The following is a 24,146-nucleotide window of genomic DNA, read 5'->3' as shown; positions in this document are numbered from 1 at the left end:
GTTCGTTGTTTTTTTGTGTTGTTGTTTTTTCTCCTCTATTGTTGTGTTTTGTTTTGTGTCGTTGTGTTAAGCCCTTCTCAGGGTCCACCACAGTGATGTAACAACTCCTAACTTCACCTTTGTTATAATAGTTGGATGTAATCAGTGCAGCCTGCTGCTGGTTGCAGAGCGATCACATGAGGCCTTTAGGGGGATGGGCAGACTTTTCAGGGGGTGGTATAGCTTTAAGAGTTTACTACCATCCCTACACACACACTCTCTCTCTCACACACACGCACACACACACACACACAACAGAAAGTTTGGAAGCGGTGGGATACCGACGGGTAGGAAGTGACGGGGGAGCATGAAGTGTCGAGGGAGGAATAAAAAGAAGACGTGAATATCAACAGAAAGCAGAATGAGGAGCAACGTGCGAGCGTCGGCGGCCGCTGTAGCGCGCGGGGGGGAAACCGGATTGCGCACGATCCTATCACCGGACACACACACTTTCAATGGAGGTGAACTCAGCTCCTCCAAGTGAAACAGCAGAGATTTCAGAGAGGGGGATTGTCGTCCCGATCTCCATGTAATTCTGGAAAGTGCTTGCGCTCAGGAGGAGGAGGAGGAGGAGGAGGCCATATGGAGGTGCGACCTGCGAACTACAGCCCCGCTCTTAATGTGAAGGGAACGACTTTTTACGACAAATCCCCGAGAATAGTTGAGGGGAAATGAACGCAGATCTGGGACACTTCACCTCGGTTTTCTCCCCTGTCGGGTCGGGCTGTGCGTCTTCGGGGATGTGTGCGAGTTGCGCGTCTGCGGCTTCAGTTCGGATACTGACGCGTCTGTGCGCCCTGGTGCTGGTGGTCGCGGTGGGACTCGGGTCGGAGCTGCGGGTCCGCGTCCGGCTCGTGGACGGACTGGTGACCGAGGAGGTGCTGGAGGCGGACAGCGAGAGAGACCTGATATCGGTGGAGTTCAAGCAGGGAGATGGGACACTCATCACTTTTATGGCGGACTTTAAACAGGTGAGAGGTGGCGACAACTCAAACTACACACTTTTACGCACCGAACATGTCCCCCCCTGCGTTTTCCTGACATTATATGATGACGATGCTATTTTAAAGTTGCTATTAACCAGTCTTAATCAGAACTTGTTGCATCGGAGTCCCCTCCAGGTTCCCAAAAATAATAACTGAGGGGGTCCCTTAGTTCTCCACGAGGTCCTCAGATAAAACAAGAAGTTAATCCTGTAGTTAAAGACTCTTTTCCAGGCTGCAAGATGCATCTGTAGAATGTGCTCAGGGTCCATCATCAGTGATGTTCCTGGGGTCATGGGGGGGGGGGGTCAACATCTAATCCCCTCAACCAGGTGACCCAAGGGTTTATCAAGTCCCAGCTTGCAAACCCGAGTAGCAACAACCCACTATTTAGTTACTGTCAGAATAAGGCAAGCTCCAAAGTTACCCCTTTTCCTTATTTCACTTGAGAAACTTTGGAGACATTTCAGGGAGCACCAACCTCGCCCCAACCTTCCCTTTCACCTGATTGGTCCCAGCCAGGACAAACCGGATCATACAGGAGTTTGTTTGTAATCTCCAGACCTCTGTAAATCCAAGTTGTGTGCTAAGATGTAAGGTTGATAATCCAAAAACTCAGTTGTGGCAAATGGGAGTAATGGGTCCACTTGTTTACCAGTGGTTCTCCTTTTTCTTGAGGTATTTTTCCTACACAATTTATATGTGATTACAACATGAGATCAGCCCCAAATCTATAAACCATCAAAGCTTTAATCAAATTACCCCACTTGTCTTGTGGTTCCTGGTTAAATGTTTCAAAGGATGCAAGGGTCACCAATGTGAAAACCCCCAAACGTCCTGGAGTAGATGGTGTAACCCAAGTAGGGCTTTGGTTTCATTCATCGTCTTCCGTCCCAGCATGCGTCGCGCAGAGGTCAAGACAGCTGCTACTCCTCAGATGTGGTTGCCCACAGACCCCAGCGGCCCTAAAGCACCCGCCGCTCGTGGGACCAGCCCAGAGCGGAGCACCAGCAGCCATATTTAGAATTCTTCTAAAAGGAGACGAGCTGATCAAGTGTCCCTCCCTGCTCAGCACTGCATTTGAGTTTTTTTTATGTTTTCTTTTAAGGGAAGATGACACTGTTTCACTTTTGACAATCTCGACTCCGTCACACAAGTGTCAGAGGTGGAGGGAAAAGTACAACTGCTGAGCACGAGCGGAGGGGCGGCGCTCACAGAGCAGAGGCATGTGTCCGTGATGGTTGCTGTCACACAGAAGCTGACAGGCTGGCGAGATGTGAAGGGGGAGATTTACCAGGATTAAGTGGGCATGTCTGACCTTTTTGATCCGCACGTCTGGTTCACCAACCAAAACAGCTAATTTAAAGTTGAAAGAGAAGAGGCCGTCACCCCCAATCATTGTTGAAACACCGATATAAAGAGACGTACACTGATCAGTGAGCAGGGCGCCTTCGTTTGGTCGTGCAGGCGACCAGTGCTGCTGCGTCCCTTGATGCATGCACACGTGCTTGCACACACACATGCGCACATATGGTTTTGTTTACTTGGATAAAGCCAACAAGAACCTCTTAGATCACTTTACTTTTCCGTTGCTTGATTTATCTGCTCCAGTTGTAGGTCGCCCTCCTGGCCCCCTCCTTCTCCTTCTCCCTCTGTCCCCCTCCGCGTCTCCTGCCTGCTCCTCACCGCTCTCCCCTCAGTTCTCCTGCATGTGGTTTTTATTCAGCTCTTGTGCAGTATCTCCAAAATTTATGGAAAGTTGGATGAGCTGTCACTTCCAGCTGCCATGAATATACAGTCCAGATGAACGCATGTGGGAAGAAGAGTGCTTTAACAGGGATGTTGAACACTGGTGAGATTAAAATGAACTTCACAGCCAATGGTGGATTCTGTAGTCTACTGGTACAAATCTTCTATTGTTACATGGGATAAGTGAATGTAACTGAACAGCAAGCATTTATCACTTTTGTCTTTTATTCTTTAAAGTCTACAGTCTTTACCAGTATCATTTCCAAAGAGAGGGTTCAGGGATAATCATCCGACAGCCAGCCTCTCGCTCCTCTGTGCTTTGTGAGTACGTGGCAGAGATGTGATGGTTAAATGTTCTAGCCATTACAGACCGGTGGAGTGCTCTGCTGGATGTGAGAAGGAAGTTTAGTCAACCTCATCCAAGCAATGAATCACAGTGAGAATCAGCCGCACTGTGATTCCAGGAGGGTTACGTTTGCTCCTATTGGCATGTAGACATATGGAAAAGATAATGTGGTTCAGCTTACGCTCGACACCTCGGTTCCATGCTGAGTCCACATGCAAGTAACGCATGAGAATTACGTTGAAACCACTGAAGAGCTGTCACATTATCATTTTTGATTATTGTCCAAGAGCATTTGCAGGTTACAAACATATTTCCGACAATGTGGAGATATTTCATTTTTGACGTCTTTAATTTGCACCATGTCTACTTTGCCTTTTATTTGTCCATCTTTGCTTTTAACTTTTGGGGCAAGATGCATGACGAAGGTAAAATCCATTTTTTTCCAGTTAGCCAATCTGCTGTTTTCTCCTTCTACTGTTTTTATTAGTCACTCGTACCGGATCCGGATTAGTCATTACCCTTTGCTGCGTAATGTGAACAAAACTTTAACACATGACCTCATCCGTGAATGCGATTTTACCACAGGGTCGATTTCCCCAAGCAATGGTGGTGAAGACCACAACTCCCATGATCCCACACTGCTTCACAATTTTCATCGCTTTGATTGAGAGACCGCTAGCTATCTACACCAGATCCGGCACATTCATTCGAGTTGTTTAACTCTCCTCCTATCTGGTGTCACAGTGGAGTATTCACAGCTGAATCTTCTCTCAATTATGTGAAATTGCAGCAATCTGTGTGACAACAAGCTGTGGCAATGTACAACTGTGCAACACACGGCACATGTGAATGCAGATGTGCTGTTGTAACCCCCTACTGACAGTTATTTGTTATTTGCTGATCTGTTTTGTTTTTTTTGTTCGGCAACCACTGCAACAATTTATGGTCCAACACAGTCACAGACCTTGAGGTGAACATAAACCATGTCTCTGAGATTAATCCCAGGGAAATGTCTCGCATATTTGGAGAGGCTGTTTTGGGTCGTTCCAGATGTAGGGCCTTTGTCAGAAGTTAATCAGTTTGTTCTCCGTGTGTCTGACTTTCATGTCCGACTAGTGGGTTTGATCAATGCAGGAATGCGAGTGACTTCACACAGGCCCGGTCTCGGCTGAGTTCACACTTGAAGAAGGTCTCCTTTCGGGGAGGAAATGGTGCACATCCTTCATGCACCTCGGCTACAGTATATAATAGAACATCTGAGAGCACTGTTGGAACCGTTTTGTGTCTTTGGAAAATATACAAGTAACCCTTTAGTCCCAATTGTGTGGAAGGATTTGAAAAGGCTATTCAAGCTTTCTATATACACTGGTGTTGTCAGATCATGTTCAAACAGTCTGGTGTCATCCAAGAAATGCGTCAGTAGTTTGAAGTTGGATGTTGTCTGTGAGAGTACAAATGTTCGAGTCAGTTGCACAAGACATTTTGAGGAAAATCATGAAAATGTCAGAGTGAGTTCATGTGGGAATACCGCAGGGAAATTCATATCGAGTTAGAGGGCGTGTTGATGGCGTTTTCCAACGTGCGACACTTGCAAAACTTCAATTTCCTTGTAGAATATCTTGTCACCATAAAAATAGATGTTATAGCTGAGTCAGTATCTCCTCCCACCGTCTTCGATGTGAGAGATTTCCCCTGCGACTCTACATCTATAAGTTCTGTCATGCCTTCTGCATCACCCAGACAGTAGCTATCGCCTATATGCTCCCAAAAGGTTCCTGTAGTTGTGAACGCATCTGACGAGACAATCTCCTCTGGAAGATATCTGGAAAATTGGGTGCGGACCGGAAACGGTATAATTGGCATGGTTTAGACAACTGGTTACATAAAAAATCACATCAGTTTTGAAAAAGCTTCAGTATTATTATAAATAATACACAACAACAAACAACCTTTTGGAGAGGTTGTTCTCGGCATTAAAGTTGTAAATGTGTCTGTCATTGTTTACACTGCATGAGCGACCTCTTGCTGTGCTGGGTCAAGGGAGTAACAGATGTCGGGAAGTCACTCAACTATCTCACACTATCACATTAAATGGGTTTGGATTTCGTAAACAATGGCGCCACGATGTGAATGAGCACGTCTGCCGCTTGTGTTAATTCAGCCTTTAGGAAGCGGATTGAGTTGCGGCCTGGGGCCCAGCGATCAGCTCATGCTGTAGTGTATACCCTGATGTGTATACTGTCTTCAAAGTACAGCGGCTTTATGTCATTCGCTCAACAATGAGCTTGCTGTGCGAATGAACTGAAGATTCTTCACACACCCTCATGCGCTATGTTAAAAGCAGAATGGGAGGTGGAAGGCCTCTCCCCCTTTGGGATACACAATATCTGTGACCCATTTCGGCAGGTGACCATTCTCAGGTCTGTCACAGCCGTCACTTACATCATTGCTCATCAGAATTGCAGTATCTAGTGCAGGGGCCATTCCAAACATGCTGGGTTGCTTGACTATGGTAATGCTGGATACAGCTTTATTTCTGAAGCTGTAAAAGTGAGCTGTAGTAATTGAGCTGTGGCGAGTAAAGGCCATCTGCCGCACTCCACAGAACCACGAAGCTGCGTCACCACCCCTGCACAAAGGCTGTTGCTTGTCCAAGTGTTGCTTGTTCAAATCACACCCAATTTGCCACTGCTCATCCTTGGGCCCTTATCAATACACATCCCAAGTGTGAAGCCGATGAGATGAACGGTTCCCAAGATGCTTGAGCCGCATTCGGACAAGCCAGCTGACAGAGATTTGTGGAATTAGTAGATAGTGGAACTTGAACTGTAGCCATTATGCACACTGTACTGTGTGGGGGCGACCTTTTGGCAGCTCTTTTTTGTTTTTCTGGGAAATGAAACCACTGTTAATTGTATTTTTTCCTGCCTGCTGGCTTATTACATCAGGTACAAGTCGGTGCAGTCACCTCGGGGCTGCCACACCTTGCCTCTCACACTATCCTGAAACACCATCCCACTTTGTCACTTGCAAAAACTTGTAAAGACTTGTTTTTTTTACAGGTACGTGTGACCTGTTCCCGGATATGTTGATGTAACACACTGTGGGGGCAGATGATGACTTTTGGGAAAGGTTACAGTGATTCATCTGCGAGTCACCATCGGTCAGTGAACTCATCCGCGTAATAAACTCGGCCCCAGAGTGATTTGAAAATGAAACTTCTAACTTTGCGTTTCACTTCTTCCTCTGTCAGCACAATGAATCTTCAGATATTCTAGCTTTTCTTTGTGTTGAGCGGTCACTCAGAAGACGTCTACTTCCTGCTCAGCCTCCCTTGACTTGATGATGGCTCTTTTCTGTGTGGGAGAGAGAACACTCCGCAAATAAGTTAATGATAAAGCAACATGTAGGATTCAGATAAACTGCCCTGCTCTCACTTTTCAAGAAAAATAGTCCCTCATTACCTAGAATTAGATAAATAAACATTTAATATTATTATTACATAGGTTTGAGTAATTGCGCTGGACAGATCACAACAAAACCTTGTGGCAGGATGTGTTTTGGGTAAGGAGTGAGCCTGTTCAGTTTGGTGTGGATCTGAATCGGGGGGGGGAGAGACCCAGGAATATTGCTTTATCAGAGAGTAACTCGTAGGTCTTCATGAAAATAAGTCAGGTGTGTTTATCCAAATATAAATCAGGATCTAGTGAATTTGAATGTAGTTTCATAAGAGGACTGTTGGACCATGGCTTTAATATACACACTCTGTCGCCTTTAAGTGTATATATAAAATTAAATTATTGCTGATTTTGAGTGATTTCTTATATTCATCAATTTCTGTTTACCCCATGCATTGTCATTCCAAAACGTACAGCCGGCGTTTACCTTTCCAAAGATGGACCCTCTTATATCTTTCTCCAAACCCCCCTTTGTTCCGGCTGACTCTGAATTGCAGTGGCCCTTCAAGGCCCCACATGGGCCCCTTTGCCCTCTGGTGGCCTCGGTTGATGTCTTTATCCGTGATCCTCCCCCCAACGTACAGGCCAGATGTTCGTATGTAATGCTGCTGAAAAAGAAAAGGGCTTCCCATTCCCACAGTGACGCAGGGGGCGACAGGAACAGCTATCATTCACACGTTCAGATCCTTTTTAGTTCTTCCACCAGTGATCAGCGACAGTTGAGTGCACCGAGCTGCACTCACATCCTTTGATGGATAAGCAGACGGCAGTCGTGGCTTGAACTGTGCATAGCTGCGATCATTCAGAGGTTTGAAGATCACAGTTGGCAACAGAAAGCTAACAAAGGGCTTGCTCTGCCAGATCTCCCGTTTTGATCCCTGCACAGTGTCCTGAAGTGCACTTTAGTCAAATCTGTCCCTGGATCTGTCCTTTTTGGCTACTTTACACAGAGGTACTGTGTTTAACTAGACTCTGCAACCTTGGTGACAGTTCAGTTCACTTGCTAAAGTTTAAAGTCAGTGACAGTATTGCACCACCCCTGTTTATTTGTCAAATAAACTGCTTTTATGTAACTTTTCCAGCAATAAAATAGAATTCTTACAGTAAACGTTAAGAGAAAGGAGTAAAGAAAGTAAGTTTTAAAAAAGTGATTTTTTTTTTATACAACACTGTAAAATGTAGAATAACTCTTTTCTATAAAAGAAAAATGTGATATTCACTTTTTCCAAATATAATGGGAAATTATTGCTAGAAGCAAAAATGTCAGGTGTCAAACGCATATATGAATTTATTTATATAGTCATATTTGCATTGTAGGCTTTGATATTTATAGCATTATTCATATATCTGCTTTTCCCAAAAAGTTTTTCTTATAAATAGTTTGAATTATACCATTTATTTTTATATTCCTTTGCCTTAAAACAGCTGTTGGTGTTTGTCCAGCCGCAGGATAGGAAATCTGCAGGTCAACGGTTGGAGGCAGAATGGGAGTGTAGCTGTCTATTGTTTTTTCCCCTTATCTTTCTGCCTCATTTCCTTCCCTGTTAGCACTCGCTGTTTGTCTCTCATTTCCTGAATGCAAAGTCTCCATAAACAGTTTGGGTGTCTGGATAATTGTATCCAGATTCTGTGTGCAGAAATGGTTCCCTCAGTGTGGCCTGCACATATTTTACACAGGGTGGAAGCATTTGGAAGATTTATTGAAAGCTGTTGGTGCGGTTTTTTTATGTTTCGACTCCCGAGTTCATGTATAACACTGGAGTATTAAACCTCCAGCAGTAGGCAAAGTAAGTTACCTCCCAATGTTGCCAAGTTAATAGCCAGGGGGAACTCCTTTCTTTCTGTGGCCTCCCGTGTTTGCATTGTCCATTCACTGCCACTATTTACTAATTGGTTCACTCTTTGGACAGCCAGGTGTGACCAGCCCAAGATGTGACTCCACATTCCTGCAGTCAGAGCCTCTGTAATTAGCTTCAACTCAAGCATTTCTTCGCCCAGCAGCTTTACTCCCGCTCCTTTTGTCTGTCTCGCCCTCTCCACCCGTCTCTCTCTCCCCCAACATGTTCCTTAATCCCTGCCTACACCTGTGCTTTCCCACCGCGCTTCGCTCATGCACACCAACAAATATCTTCCCCATCCCAAAATATGGTAAATCCATATGTTGTTTTTAGAACGAAGTCAGAACCATTTAGTGAGGTTGGGTGGTCTGTAAAGTCAATACGATGTTTCATCTGGTATTTGAAATACAAGATTATAGGATCAACTGGATTCTATGAGCTTTTATGTTTAAGTTCCATTTTACAAAGCATCTCTACGTGAGAACGCAGAATTCTCTTATGGAACTTTTCCTGCTAGGCCCTACCCAGTGTAAAAGTCCCAGTGAGCCCATGTGAGAATACATCAGGAAAATGTCAGAGAAATCTAGTGAGCAGGGTCGGCTTGATGATGTTGTTTGTAACACGCAAAACGTTATTTGGGGACAGAATGAAATTCAAGGGCTTTTGGTGATAAGCGCCAATGCCAGTGTCAATGTACTGTAAACAAAAACACGTGATTTCCACAGCAGAATTTCTATAACATGTCCTGCCTCCAGTGTGCACTACCCAGATGCCACCCGTCACCTGAAAGCTCCAGACATTTTCCTCACCAGGACAATCTCCTGCTGCGTGAAAAACAAACTCCAGAAAATATCCAGACCCTATTTTCTGGAAATGTTCTAGTTCATGTCTAACAATGGCTTTTGCAGGCTCAGTAACCACTGACTAGGAAAGGTACTTTAAAAAAGGAAAAACAAAAGATTACATTTTTATTTTGTATTTTTATAAATCCATCCATTTATGATTTCAGCTCTAAACAATTACTTTAAAGGGTAATTTCGACCATTGCACATACCCATAGAGGCCAGCTATGATTTCAAATGACTCAGAGCATGGCTGACCAGCAGCTAGCCATCAGCCTTATCAACAGACAGGGTCTTAGAGGGGATTGGAAAACAGGAAGAACTCGGCTGCACAGGGGGATAGCTACTGGTAGTGTGTGTGTGTGTGTGTGTGTGTGTGTGTGTGTGTGTGTGTGTGTGTGTGTGTGTGTGTGTGTGTGTGTGTGTGTGTGTGTGTGTGTGTGTGTGTGTGTGTGTGTGTGTGTGTGTGTGTGTGTGTGTGTGTGTGTGTGTGTGTGTGTGTGTGTGTGTGTGTGTGTGTGTGTGTGTGTGTGTGTGTGTGTGTGTGTGTGTGTGTGTGTGTGTGTGTGTGTGTGTGTGTGTGTGTGGTGGAAGGGGGTCTGTCCCAGTGTGTGTGCATGACTTTCTGTGAGTTCAAAAGTCCATCCATGCATGTAAGTGTGAGGTGGCACGGTTCCTATGAAAAATCCAAAGTTAACGTTTTATGTCTTGTAGTATTTCACTGTGACATTTGAACTGCTCTCAGCCACAGATGCCTGGTAGAAAAATAGGGTTATTTTTCCTCCAGTATATGAGCTTCACACAGCTCTGATTCTAAGAGCCAGTAAACCAGGTACATGCTCCGTAAAGAGACTGCACTGGGCCAGGTGGGTTACAACTACAGTGACGGAGAATGTTCTCTGTAAATGGCACCCTTTGAGTGTCTGAATAGGCTTTTGTGCACCTCATTAAATAATCGGGCCCACCAAAGGTAGCCACAAACGCAACAGGCCCCCGCCTATCTCCTGTACAACAGGTCTTAGTATGACCCACATGTCAGGTTGCATGAATACAGACTTGTGTTTGGCTGTTGGCCAGCGGTAGTTTGTCTACAAATGCACTAAGTCCCCCGGTGTCAAGGAGCAAAGCTGAGGAATCTGTTCTTGTGTGGATTATTTATAGCCGTGCTGACATTTACGTGGCTCTGGTGGGGAAAAAACTCAAGGCAACGCTGCCCTTTGATTATGGTATTGCCCGTCTCTTTCAAGAAGAGGGAAATGTCACTCTTTTAATTCTTAATGTCCGTACCTGATGATTTTCTCTAAATGCTGGTCTGCAGACCTTTCATTTAACGTAGGTCTGAGGAAATGCACTTTTAGGTGGTGACTCACTTCCCTGATATAGGAACAACCACTTCTTTAAGCAGTAGTTCTGAATTTAATTTGACTTACCCTTCAGTTTCGAAGCTCTGGCAGGTTGAGTGGACTGTTAGGTTGCAGTTTTGTTTTTCTATTTAGATGCATCGCCAGCATTGAACTTTTTTTTTTTATACAAGCAACATTTGACTGAATCTTTATATAGAGTGCAAAGGTTTTGCCATGACAGGAAACAGTATGCTACCAACTTCTGCTCTGCCCATGGACTGATGGAAAGATAGATGACAGAGAGTGAAGCCAAAGCATCTCAATCGCATGTTAGTGGACGGGCCATGAACCAAAAGTGAAAGTACACATCAATTTCTTTTTCAATAGGTGGTTTCTGTTATTTGTGTTTGTTCTTATCACAGTGGTGTTTGTTCAAGTGCTCATCTTTACAGTCAGTTTGGTTTAGATTAGTTATTTAACAGCTGAGACTGACTCGTGATTGGTCGATCGGCGGGACCTCGCTGCCAGGGCTCCACCCCCTGTGCAAGATGGTGGCCTTGATATCCGTTTCTCCTCATCAACACTTTGCATTAGGCTCCGGCTGGTTTGGATGCGGCCTGTCATCACAACAGCAGTGCACGTTTCACTCGTTTTACCACCTTTTTTCTTTTCATCACACTCTGAGTGCGTGCCTTCACCAGCCAGTCAGCGTGTGCATGTGCCAGTGCTGGTTTTCAGGCAGTGAGTCTGGTCTTGTCCAAACAAACGGTTGAATCCAGCGGCTTCTGTCTGGAACAGAGATGTGGCAGATGATGTCATTGTTATTACTCTATTGGCTGGCAGAAGCCCGAGCTGATTATTATCTCAGCTGCGCCTAAACTGCTGGGATACCAACACTGTTTTTTGTTTTTTTAGCCATTTAAGCTATCGTCTGCCGACTGTAGCCTCATGTTTAGCATAGAAACAAAAGAGTGGTGTTGATTGTCTCTTCTTACTCTGCATGAAAAGCCTAAAAAAAACAACTATCCCCGTAAGGTGTCCCATTGTGTACAGATGGTGTCGGGTTAAGTTGCATCAGAAATTGTTGTCGCCACAGTTTGCACCGGTGCCCTCCCCTCGCCTTTTTGGCCTAAATCCAAATGCGTGGCAGCAGCAGTAGACAATCATTAATCTGGACACATAATGACACCGGAGGAGGAGGAGGAGATCTCGGCGTCCACACTTTAGTATTAAGCAAAGTTCCAAAGAAGAGGAGTCGGTGGGGTTCTACCCTGCCTCTCTGTAATTACCCAGAGAGCCCTGGGGCAGATCCATGTGGCTGAGACGAATGCCTTCCCCCTGCTCTCTCTCTCTCTCTCTCGCTGCCTACACACACAGCGTCCCAGTGTAGCACCATGTGTCTGCAATATGGGAGGTCTGGAAGCCGCGGCCTCCGCGTCTCCCTTCACTTGAGGGGAAATGGCACTCTCGCCCATCTCCGTTCACGATGATATATCGGTGCCTCCTCTGGTCCTGACATTCTCTTTAATCAGTCAGACTTTGTTCTCTCTGTCAAAGAAAACAACAAGAGTACGGGGTTATTATCACAGCATGGCAACATGTGCACTATTTCATTTCAACTTTCTGGGTTACTTTGAGTCTGAGTTTTTCATAAAGCGACTCACAGAGATCTGTTGGGGGGGTAGGTGGTGATCTGAGGTTAATATCTCGCAAAGCCTGTGAATCAATATTTGCTCAGTGATTAGCTTACCAAAGGTCAAATAGCATCGCATGATTGTCTTGTGTAACAGCCGTGCTTGTGTTGTACGCCTGCCAGGAACTCTTTTCACAGATAGAAGTGGCGCTCGGGAGGGGGGGGAGACCGGCGATCCCACAAAGCAGAGCGTAAACACTTTTTCGGCAGGTTGAATTGCTCTCCTGCCAGGGCGTACATTCTTGCAGGCAGGCGGTGGGACCCTCAAGCTCGGGGAGGACTCGATGGGGTTATCTCTGCCCACATTTTATCCGCGGGGTTCCTCCCGCTCGGGGAGGGACAGCCTCGGTACCACTCCTCCTCCGAAGCCTGTTGGCTTCGGACGGGTGTGTGAAAAGCGGAGGAGGGGTGTTTGGGACCGTGTGTGCCTGTCTTGGAAGCTGAAGCCGAGAGGGGAGGGGGGGGTGTCTGGTGAATAGGGAGACAGGTCTGCTCTGCTCTGCTCTCCCCACCGCTGAAGCTTCCCATCATGCTTTGCCTGCCCTCTTACGGAACTCTTTATGGCCTTTGGTTCGGCGCCAGATCTCCGTCACATTTGCCAACAGCAGCAAGTTTATTTGTGTGTGTGTGTGTGTGTGCGCGCGAGGTCTCCGCTATCACCGTTTTCCTATTTCTACGGCTCCACATAAAACAGAGGGGTCAAATAACTTTGATGGCATGCGAGAATCTCGGATAAGTTTGCCATGAAACGGGCCCATGAGCCTTAATTTGACAGCAAAAGTAACCAGAGCGTGACCGGAGCGACGTCTCGCAGGCGTGCAGACAATAAAAAGTATCAACAAACTGTCAGCTGAAACTCTATGGCTGGAGAGAACATAAACTCCCCTTTACTCTGAGCAGATGGTTGTTTGAGCATCTTTGAACTCCCCCCATATTGAATTACTTTTGTGTGTCTGGAAAAGTGCTGCATCAAGTACCAGAATGGAAAGACTATTTGTTCTAATCTGTATGAGCCTGCGCATATAAACAGTAAGTCATGACAGCCTCGCCTCTCGCAACCACTTCAATGTCGAGTGGGAACCGTCTGTGTATCCGCTCGGCCCCGCCACACGTCTCTCATCTCTCGCCGTGTCTTGCAGGATGTGAAGATATTTCGGGCGCTGATCCTCGGCGAGCTGGAAAGAGGGCAGAACCAGTACCAGGCGCTGTGCTTCATCTCTCGCCTCAACCGCAATGAGATCATCCCCAGCGAGTCCATGGCCCGGCTCAGACAGGTACGACATTGCAGGCGACATTTTGAGCCGGGTTATTATCATCAGTTAAATGATCACATTGAAACGCTCATTATCCTCCTGCTCTGTCTGCTCAGAAAAATCCTCATGCCATTCGCCTGGCCGAGGAGCGGAGAGGACTGGAGCAGCTGACCATGAGCGTGGCCGTCAACCTCAGTCGGGCCCTGCAGCTCAGCTCCCACATCCACAACATGTGCAGCGAGGCCCGAGAGGCCGTCTACACCCGGGAGTCAGATGTCAAACACTGGCTGGACAAAGGTCAGTGGTCATCGTGCCCTTTGTTTTATTATGAAATCTTTTATAGGCGGATTGAGGCGACGTGTTAGTCTGTTGGTTTATCTCTTATCTGCCTCCCCCCCCCCCCTGCCCCCTATCTCTGCTGATTGTCCCTGTCATCCGTATCTCCTCAACACCTCTTTCCTCATGTCAGTGATATGACTCCACAGTTTATCTCGGTTTTTCTTAAGTGCCATGGCTGCATCACTCTTCATTCCACACATGGCTGTTTTTAGACCTGAACTCTGGAACAATTCACATAAGAAGAACACAGCAGGAGATTGTTCTGGTCAGACATGTTCACGATAACAAGGATATGTCCAGAACATTCAGGGGGGGGGGGGGGGGGGGGGGCGGCAGTGTCCGGGAAGGGACTGAAGGAGGCAGGACATGACTTATAAATTCCACCGCTGAAATCTTTTTTTTTTTTTTTTATATATATCAACACCGATACTAGACCTTAGTATCAAAAGCTCTCGGATTTCATCATCTTTCCAAGTGTACATCTTTGATAGCGTCCAATATGTGTATAGTAGTGATGCAGGGATTGCGGTTATAAGCAACCTTATTATCACCAGTAGAGATGGAATGTTTATGTGGGTGTGGGTCTCTAAATTGGAGAAAAAGAAGTCCTTCGGGTGGTTGATGGGCGGATGAGTCGAGCATACTTGTGGATTCAGATGTTGTCAGAGCCGATCTGTGCATCTGAAGTGAAAAGATATTCATATTGTTTTACTTTTTTTGTGTTTCATCTATCGCATACCTTAAAATCCGTCAACACGCCCACTCACTGCACACTTGTTGCCAGGAGAAGTTCCCGAGAGAGTTTGGAGCTGCTGACATTTTGCGTCCTCCCATGCAGGCCCTATGTAAAATTTCCGGAAAATGTGTGGACTTCTGTGCGTGTCTGACAGCAGCTTAGGTCTGTTCTTTTACTTTAGAAAACTTGAATAGGTACATTTTGTTCATTCCTCCGAGCTGTGTGTCCACATTCCCGCTTCCCTGAATTTAAAACACAGTAATAAAGTCTTATCTAGCAAAGGCCTTCTGGTGGAATCCAGTGAGATCCTGCATCTTAATGGCAATGAAGTCCAAATTGTCTGAGCTGAGGAGAATCCATGCGACAGCGCCATTGTCCGCTGACAGCACTGTTGTACAGGGAACAATGTTGATCGTCATGGCTCACAAAGCTCTCTTTTGCATTAAACAAGCGGTGCACTGGTATCAGCAAAGAGAATCACAGTCGCGTCTCCTTTGCATAACAAAGCTTCCAAATCACGGCACCGTCTCCCTCCACTTGGCCACTTTGTTTACCCTCTTCATTTCAGTGAGAGGGAATGATTCACTCAGCTGTATGATAGCATGTTTTTTGTGTATACCGCTGCACCTCCTGATAATCACGCCCATGCTCCTGTCTGTGTCGTAGGCGTGGATCCCTCCATATTCGAGGTCCTGCCCGTGACCACGGAGGCGCCCAGCTTTCAGGCCTGTCACTCCACTAAAGACTTGTGGCAGCCCTGTGTCTGCACGTACAGCCTGCGCCTGGAGTGGTACCCGTGCCTGCTGAAGTACTGCCGCAGCCGGGACACCACGGGCAGAGGCAGCACCTACAAGTGTGGCATAAAGAGCTGCAGCAAGGGCTACCATTTCACCTACTACGTTCCCCAGAAGCAGCTGTGTCTGTGGGACGAGGAGACCTAGCGTTTGTTTCCGGACGGGGCGCAGAAAAAGAGATGCTTCCCCACCCATGCTGTTCAAAGCAAACAGGGCGACACTGGACCTCAGTTTATGTGATGACGAGTGAGGCTGTCTCAGACGGGGAGCGGGGAGATCCGGACGTTCCAGCTGAAACGGAAACAAATTCAGGTTTGCAAATGAGACCAAAACCGTCGCAGAGGGACAGATGGAGCACGTTGTTCAAAAAGACTCGTTCAACTTTCTGGGGAAATGACATATCAACAACTACAATGTGTCTTTGCCAAACAACTGTTTTGTGCCTTTCTTTTTTTGGGGGTGTGGGGGAATGACTGGAGCAGTTGACAGAGACCAACAACAATAACCTCTCAAAGAAGCTACTGTATGCACAAAGCTGGACAGTGCGTTTCTGCTCAATTAAATACAGGCAGAGTCCCACTCTGACACAAAGGAGTTATACAAACACCCTCTTCCATCCTGATGAAGGAATATTCGGATGGTGGATTTCTCCCTCTTCTAAAGCTCTGTGAAAAACCTTTGTATATCCAGCTAAAGGCCTGTTTGTAACAATTTAAGCTGGCTGACAAAGAATATGTTTCTTCAATGCTGGCTTTATTTATTTTAGTTGCAAAGTGAAATTATGGAGGACTATTTTTGTAATTTTTTTTTTTATTTTAAATAACCATCTTTTTCTTCTCCTCCTTTTTTTCCCAATTAAACCAGCTCTTAATCATACATATCCAAACCACCGGTCCTCAGTGGTAGGACGCATTCAAACACATTTCAGAAACATTTTTAACCTCCTGGTTAAAATCCAGATGTCTCGTTACTTCCACGCCTGGTTTATCATTCTATTTCAGTTTTAGTTCTGCTTCACCCGTCACTCGCATCCCACGTCTGTTTCCAGTAAACCAAAGTCACAAGTAAATACTGTCAAAGGGGGTAAAGTTTACTTTTTAGAGACAGACTCTTCAGTATGTTTTCCTGCAGGTTAGCCTTTTTTATATAATCTATACTGCCATCTACTGGTCATACAGTGTTTCTTGTGTTTACGGTTTCATGTCTCCTAAATGTTTAATAATTTATACATCTCATATCCCTGATTATTTACAGACGTAATTTAAGGAGCACTTCTTTAACTTGTTGGACCAAATGTCATTGTTCTCTCTGTCTGTTCCTTAGAGCAATAGTTTGGATGTATGATTTTAGTTTTTTCCGGTTACTCTTTACCATCTTCATTTAAGTCTTTACTGCCATATCAAAAGTTCAATTTTTATTTGTTATGTATGTCCTGCTAACTAAAGAACCAAACGAGTGAAGCATTTCTAATCGTGGCCTTTTCTGGTGATCAAGTGCCTTAACATTTCCACTGATATATTTGCTATGTAATTATGTAGTTTAAGTTGTTAAATATATTTCTTTTTCTATGAAAGAGTTCTGAATATGCTGTTAAAGTTGCCATAAGGAGAAAATAAAGCAGTTAGGTGGTGTTCCATTTTGGAGTTGTTTTACATGAATTGTTTCAATAAAGTCTTTCCTTGCACTGCATACTAATAGTGTGATTAAGCATCTTTATTATTATGACTTTATTACCCTTTGTGAAGGAGGTTATGTTCTTGCGTTTTCACCCGCATCCATTTGATAGTAAGCGAGATTACACAAAATGGACTTGACAGTTTTCTTGATGGATGCTGTATGGATCAGGGAAGAACCCATTCAATTTTGCTGATATTGTGATAAAGGGAACTTTTCAACATGTTCCTAGATTTCTTGGAAAATAATTTTGGATCTTGATGATAGACCCATTTAGGGGAGTGAAGTATGGGCAATTTGGTGAAGATCCAAAAAGATATCGGGATCTAGTGGAAATACATGTGCTTTCAAAAATGTTCTCTAAACTGAGTGCCAGTCTGGTTAGGTTACTTTGTGAAAACATAATATGCATATTAAATTATATTATTCAACTATTGACCGCTAGTTGTCGCTTTTACCACCGTTAAGAGAGGTGACAGCTTCCAGTGTTTGGGGAAGAAATGGAGGAGAATTTGGAAACATGTATTTTCTATTGAACATTATATAATCCTGGCTTAATATTTAAACTACAATGGAGTATAACATAATACCACTAGGGCCCACCCCTTGTTTGTAATACTAGTTGCTCCATGTGCATGTACGGTGGCTGATGAGGTGCATGACGGATCCAGGGATGCTGAGGAAAGCTGCTGTTGTTGCCACCGGCGGATTCAGCGATGAAGGAGGACAAGCAGCAGATGGAGGAGTGTGTGTGTCTGCGTGTGTGTGTGTGACAGTCTCCTCCAGATACACACCCCACCCAGGAACCGAGTGAAGAAGCTGCTCCATGTTTCCCTTTAAGGTAATTGACGCCCCCCCCCCCCCTTCCATTACTTAGCTTAGCGCTTTGTTAGCCTCTCGGTGGTTATGCTAACTGCCCTGATCAAGCTAACTGAGCGGCTGTTGCTGGATGGAAACCAGCGTTGAGCCGAGGTCCCGCTGCCACTTCCAGTTCACTGACGTCAGCTGCTGGTACCGTCTATTCCCTGGATTAGACGAGGAATTAGACCCGTCCTCAGATCAGCTCACTTTCTTCCCCTCTGACTCGCTGCTCTGGAGGTTTCCATGGGAACGCAATTACAGCCTCTAAAATGATCTCAATTAGTTTTTTTTGTGTAACCTGAAATTCCAAAGACTTTCATGTCTGCTTGCACACAACTCATTGTTTAATACTGACACTGTCCTTATGTGTCACTCTGTTAACTTTAATTAAGGGAAATGTCAAATAAGAATCTTAAACAGGGCTGCCACCTAGAGCACAGAGGTTATAAAACATACAGGAATAAGTAAACAGGCACAAATGAATAACAACCATCTGTTGTATCTCTTTTGCACCTAAAGAAAACGGTTACATAGATGGATAGATAGAGAAATATAGATGTATAGATATAAAATACAGAAATATCAAATACACAGCTTTGACACAGTTAATTCATTATCAGTTAAATAACAAATAAATAGTTGTATTTGTTATTTATGATTTGATGTCTGTTTGTCTGTGCATGTCCATTTCCTCTTTTTTCTTTCTTCTTTAATAGATTGATGGAGTTGTTTTGGCACATCTGTATGTTTATTTATTTGTGGCATATGTTTGTGCATCCAACAACATCAAATAGATAAATGAAAATGAAAAAGGTTAGGGTCAACCTTATCACACATAACACTCATCCTCAACCAAAGCATAATCCAAATAATAACTGGAGATACACTTGAGTGTTTAGATCATTATGTTACTTTAATGCATCCAAACTGAGTTCTTCTGCTACATGCAATATCACTGCTTCACCTCTGCATGACATCCTGACACGTGCATGTTAATTGAGCTGCACATAGCAACCAAGGCTACAACAATACAGTTCTAGAGTGATTTATTTAGTTTTTTAAAGTTCACATGTCCGGTGGGAGCGTTCTGTGGCTCAGCGCCCACTAACCTTGCATCTATTTTGAATCTATGTCTTTGAGAGTAAAGAGTGGGTCCCGCTCCGGTCCTGTGAGGGTAGGCCTGTCAATCGGCATGGTCTTACCTCCTTGTACAAACGTCACAGCAGATGAAGAGACGTCCCCCTCACCCCACCAGACCCTCGGCCCGGCCAACTATAGTGCTATTATAGTTCAAGTAAAGGCTATTTGTTTGGTTACTCACAAAGGGCTGCACAGTCCGCGTCTCTGGAGGCTAATGCTGTGTCTTTCTACTGTAAGCGATATTACTGAGCAAGATGTGCCTCCAGGCTCTTTTCTCTCCCCGTGTGATGTGATTCAAAGTCGGCTGGACGATCGCTGACTGGCAAGCTTTCTGAAAGAAACTGTGAGTTTGTTTTAGCAGCTTTTTTCCTGTTTGTTTTGTCTTCAGAAGAGAAGATGGCACTGCTCGTGGTTTACTCACTCCTGTGCCTTTCCTGCTGGGCCTGCTTCTACTTTATCGTGTGTTATGTCAACGGCTCCAGGAGCTATGAGTGGAACTGCCGCCTCGTCACCCTGGTACATGGCATCCTGGCAGTCTGCATCACAGCATATATAGGCTATGTGGATGGACCCTGGCCTTTCACCTATCCAGGTACCACGCTCACCTTCAGTGGATTAATATCAGGAAACTCTAACATTTTATTTCATTGGATCTTTTTTTTTAAATCAGGTTCATTTGTACTGCAAAGATAATCACTAACAGGAAGGGCTGTCATAATGATATTGATATTGATTAGAGCCCAACTTGTGTATTCAATAAACATTTCACAAATACAAACTAAAAGTTTCACATATCGATTCCTCTGATTCGCTGTGGAAGCTTTTTTAGTTTCAGTATTTCTGTTGATGTTTGTTTTACATTATAAACTATACGGAAAAGGTGTTAATTTTTTAATCTTAATTCTAAAGATAAATTTGGTTGTACCTGTGCTTTCTCTTTATTTATAGTTATTAATAATAATTATATATATATATATATATATATATGTAGATTAAATGAATATGCCGTTTAACTGCCAATCTGCTAATAATGTTATTGAATTTTATTTGGTCTAGATATTCAGTTTGTTCTATTGCCGACATAATTTGTCACAGTTTTTTATCGAAAGTTCAGCAGGTTGTTTTTCTTGTATCTGTAAATACCCCAGCTCAAACTTGTTTCTGTTCTGTTCTGTGACTGCCAGGTACTAAGAACACCCCGCTGCAGATAAGTGCCATGGTGGTGAGCCTGGGCTACTTTATCTTCGACATGGCCTGGTGCGTGTACTTCCGCACAGAGGGACCCGTTATGCTGGCCCACCACACCATGAGCATCCTGGGAATCCTGCTGACCCTGTGGCTGGGGGAGTCCGGCATCGAGTCGTGTGCAGTCCTCTTCGGCAGTGAAATCACAAACCCACTCCTGCAGGCACGCTGGTTCCTCAAACAGACGGGACACTACCGGTCGCAGCTGGGGAACGCTGTGGACGTCCTGTTTGTGCTGCTCTTTGTGGTGATGCGAATCTTCGTGGGAGGCACAATGCTGTACTGTGAGCTGATCTCCCCGAGACCCAGATTCTTCATCAAGTGCGGGGGAGTGGCCATGTACGCTCTCTCCTGGGTGTTCATGGTGGACATTGTTCGATTCGCCAGAAGAAAAAGCAAGAGCTGGCACCAGCAGCCGAGAGAGCAGCCGGAGACGGTCGCAGCTAATGGGCATGAAGGGAAGATGGACTGATTGAACATTTCTTTATATAGTAAATTTCCCTTTACATTTTGTTTTGGAGCCGCAAGGGAAAGGACAAAGATCCACATTTTTTTTGTTATGTTTGATTGAGTTTGTTTTTTAAAAGCGGGATATTTTAAAATCCTAATTTTCTATGCTAGGAAATACCCTGTGGGACCCTTGTGATTGCTGCTGAACACGTGTAAGATTTATGATGTAAACGGTAGCCTACTGGTGCAGGAACAACACAGATGTAGTTTACGTTATAGAAAACCAAAACACTTTCTATAATCCCACGAGCAGATGTTGCTTTCAGTTGCAGTGAACTGTTGCCTTGTCGTATGTGGTCATGGGAAGTTCACTATTAGTAAAGACATAGTTTACATGTACTGTCTATGATCCTTGTGAAAGATTTTTAAAGCACATAGAAAACATAAGGATTGGTTTCCTTGGATTCTTGTGGGGTTTTCTTTTTAAACTTTGAGCAGATGGGAAAGGTGTACTCAGGGAGATGAAGTCAGACCGGAAAGTCCAGACAAGTGAATTGCAGAGAAATGTGTGTGATGAGCTTCATTACTTTGTTTATCATAATGTATAGCAATGCCTGTAAGTTTTGCCTGCTGTCTGAACTCCTATTCCAGAGCCTGCTCAAAATATTTCCACTTATTTTACTTCACTTATGTACGTGGACACATGGAGAGACACCACTCTCTGATACAGAGGTCTGCACTGGCAAGGCTATTTATTTTGCATTGGATCTATGAATTGGTGTCATCATTCTAAGTTTACACAGTGAAGTGTCTGAAAGCACTGAAAGACCCTCATTCATATTTATTCAACAGATTCACGTTTCAGTTTGACAGAGGACTTGACAGTTCAGTTGAATTTATTGTGATCTGTACATTGAGCTGATCTTTTGTGAATCTTCTGCTCCAGTTTTGTTTGAGCCAGCACCTGTGCAGTCACGCAAACAGAAGCATCCTTTTCTTAACAGCCCCCGAAATGTTGGATTCATAGATTTATTCTTATTCTTAACACAAGATGCACACAAACACACACGCACGCACACACACAGGCACAATGGCACATACAACCAGGACTGGGGCAATAGTCATCATTGTTTGACTTTCAGTAAAGCCACATTGAGATGATATAATGATATCAGATTATTGTTTAGCAAAAAACGATTGTCCAATTTAACAATAACAAGCATACTGGCGTACAAATTATTTCTGCACATTTCAATTACGTGTGTGAAGAGTTTTATCCAAGTGAACATTGGTTTGAGTATTTAATGTGTGATTTGTATAAATTGTTTTCGGAATTGTGGTATTAACTAATTGAAAAATATTAAATTCAGTGTTTTAAAATGGAGTTCCACCATATTCATCGGATAGAATACACAAATGCCTCATTGTGTGAAGATGGTACTTGTTGACTTGAGATAATATCATGACTAGAACCACTCTAAGACTGCATTTGTTCCCTGCAAAGCTAATTCCGTCATCTCTGTGCCCAGACTTTGTACATGTTTTCTTATTATTGTGACTGTATCATCTTTGTTATAAAAGTGCACATGTTTTTTTTACAGTGCTCAAGACCCATTTATTTTCACATATATGTTGGCTTGAAATGTGATGTCTTATAATGACTCTTTACTTGGCTGCTATTATCATACTAGCATCAACATTGTATCCATGACAGTAAAAAATCTAACTGGTGTGTGCCTTAGTTATGTGAATGTATTTCCTTATTTGTGAGTGAGAGTGTTTGTGTGGGGGTGTGTGTGTGTATGTAACAATTTTCAGTTTAGGGATTCATGATTAGCTTTTTTATAATTTCTCTCCTTATGTGAAATGAAATAAATCTCTGATATATTGTTTGTATGCCTGTGAATACGTATACAACTAAGGAGTTGAGTGCCTACTAGAGAGTAGAGCGTGTACCTCCTCCAAGGTCGAACATATAATTGGGTATTTATTATAGTAGAAATATGGTCTGGTAAACCCTTAACTATTTATTTCTCCTAAAGAAAGATAAAACAAAATACTGGATGCAGGGGTTCCTCGCAGACCCAGGCTCCGTCTCTCCACAGCAATTGGTTGTAATAAGTTTTTGAGTTTTTGTATAATCCTGCATACAAATAAATCAACAAATAAACAGACGGAGGTTAAAACATAACCTCCTTGGCAGAGTTGGCAACACATTTCCAACTAAAACTCTAGGATAAGCTGACACTGTACTGACATTTCCCATGTTGACCACATGAGGGTGACAAATCGTCCACGTAGGGTATTAATGATCAGTGAGGAAACAAACAGTCATTTGGCAGTGCTGAAACAAAGATAAATATTAAGAAACAAATAATTTTACAGCATTGGTAACTGTACATAATACTACATTATACTTCTAGTAAAACAAAACTGGTGTGTTTTGATTGTATTGTCCTTTTTAGAATTAATCCAACACAATATTTGGAAATTTGTGTTCATTTGAATGCATTCTGGAACATTTTAGAGGGAAGTTTTATAAATGATGTATGAAACTATATGTACCACCGGACTGCAATGTATGATGCATTAAAAATGTAATCGTGTAGCACTTAATACATCTGGTTCAATAAGTGGCATGATTCTGTTCAGCGCTGTAGCACCCAGCTCACTGAAAAGACTCTTCCATTCAATTATATTTCATTTGAGAACCTCATCACAATATACCTTGTCTCAATGACCTTCACAAAGTGGTAAGTGAAAGAAAGTCCTCCTCACAGAGAAGACGAGTGGACATTTACCTGAACTCAGTTGAGCTGAAGGGAGAGAAGAGACGAGGCGTAGCACTGTACCTGCTTTATTAAAGCACTGTCAGATAAAAGTACTATAATAGTCTGATAGATCCAATAATGTAACATCAGTATAACGGCAGCAATTACGGCACCATCCTTTATTGATGATGACACCGGGGGTATGTGAGATATCTATAATTTTGGGTGAACAGACCATTTAAAGAATAATTTAAACACAGCATGTTTATGCTGACCTCTAGTGGTTCCTGCTTTGCAGCAGTGGTTTATTATCTTATGTTGTCAGGCCATTCTTAGTATTATATTTTTCGTTTTATCTTTTTTTCAATAACCCAATCTTCATAAACACAAAATTCCACCATAGTCTATAAGGTAGCATTTCATTGTAGTTGCTTTCACGTGCTAGTATGTCATTTCTAAAACATATATGACATTAGAGTCACTTTAAATTTACAATATTCACTAACTAAATGATTAAGTTTCTTGTCAAATACTTCAACAATATGTATTGTTCTTTCTAGTCCATCAGGATGACAAGAAAGTCCCAGATACA

General features: G+C 43.7%; 2 protein-coding genes across 3 annotated transcripts; both read left to right on the top strand.

Moving 5' to 3' along the window:
• The first annotated feature begins 264 nt into the window (after nt 1–264).
• Nucleotides 265–17,102, top strand: oafa (OAF homolog a (Drosophila)). Its single transcript, XM_062385441.1, has 4 exons — nt 265–1,010; nt 13,431–13,565; nt 13,661–13,841; nt 15,286–17,102. Exons 1-4 carry the CDS (start codon nt 711–713, stop codon nt 15,558–15,560), a joined length of 891 nt encoding a protein of 296 aa, XP_062241425.1. The 5' UTR covers nt 265–710; the 3' UTR covers nt 15,561–17,102.
• Nucleotides 17,103–17,756: 654 nt separating this feature from the next.
• On the top strand, nt 17,757–22,675 carry tlcd5a (TLC domain containing 5a). Of its 2 annotated transcripts, XM_062385147.1 has the most exons (3): nt 17,757–17,928; nt 19,477–19,680; nt 20,273–22,675. In XM_062385147.1, the coding sequence occupies exons 2-3, from the start codon at nt 19,485–19,487 to the stop codon at nt 20,803–20,805; spliced, it is 729 nt and encodes a 242-aa protein (XP_062241131.1). In that variant the 5' UTR covers nt 17,757–17,928; nt 19,477–19,484; the 3' UTR covers nt 20,806–22,675. The 2 variants fall into 2 exon arrangements, with proteins under 2 accessions (XP_062241131.1, XP_062241132.1); XM_062385148.1 differs by lacking the exon at nt 17,757–17,928 and having other exon boundaries at nt 19,237–19,680.
• Nucleotides 22,676–24,146: the final 1,471 nt, after the last annotated feature.

Source organism: Platichthys flesus, chromosome 4 (genome assembly GCF_949316205.1).
Source record: "Platichthys flesus chromosome 4, fPlaFle2.1, whole genome shotgun sequence".
NCBI lineage: Eukaryota > Metazoa > Chordata > Actinopteri > Pleuronectiformes > Pleuronectidae > Platichthys > Platichthys flesus.
Note: the sequence above shows the minus strand (reverse complement) of the source record. Positions and strands in the feature narration are given on the sequence as shown.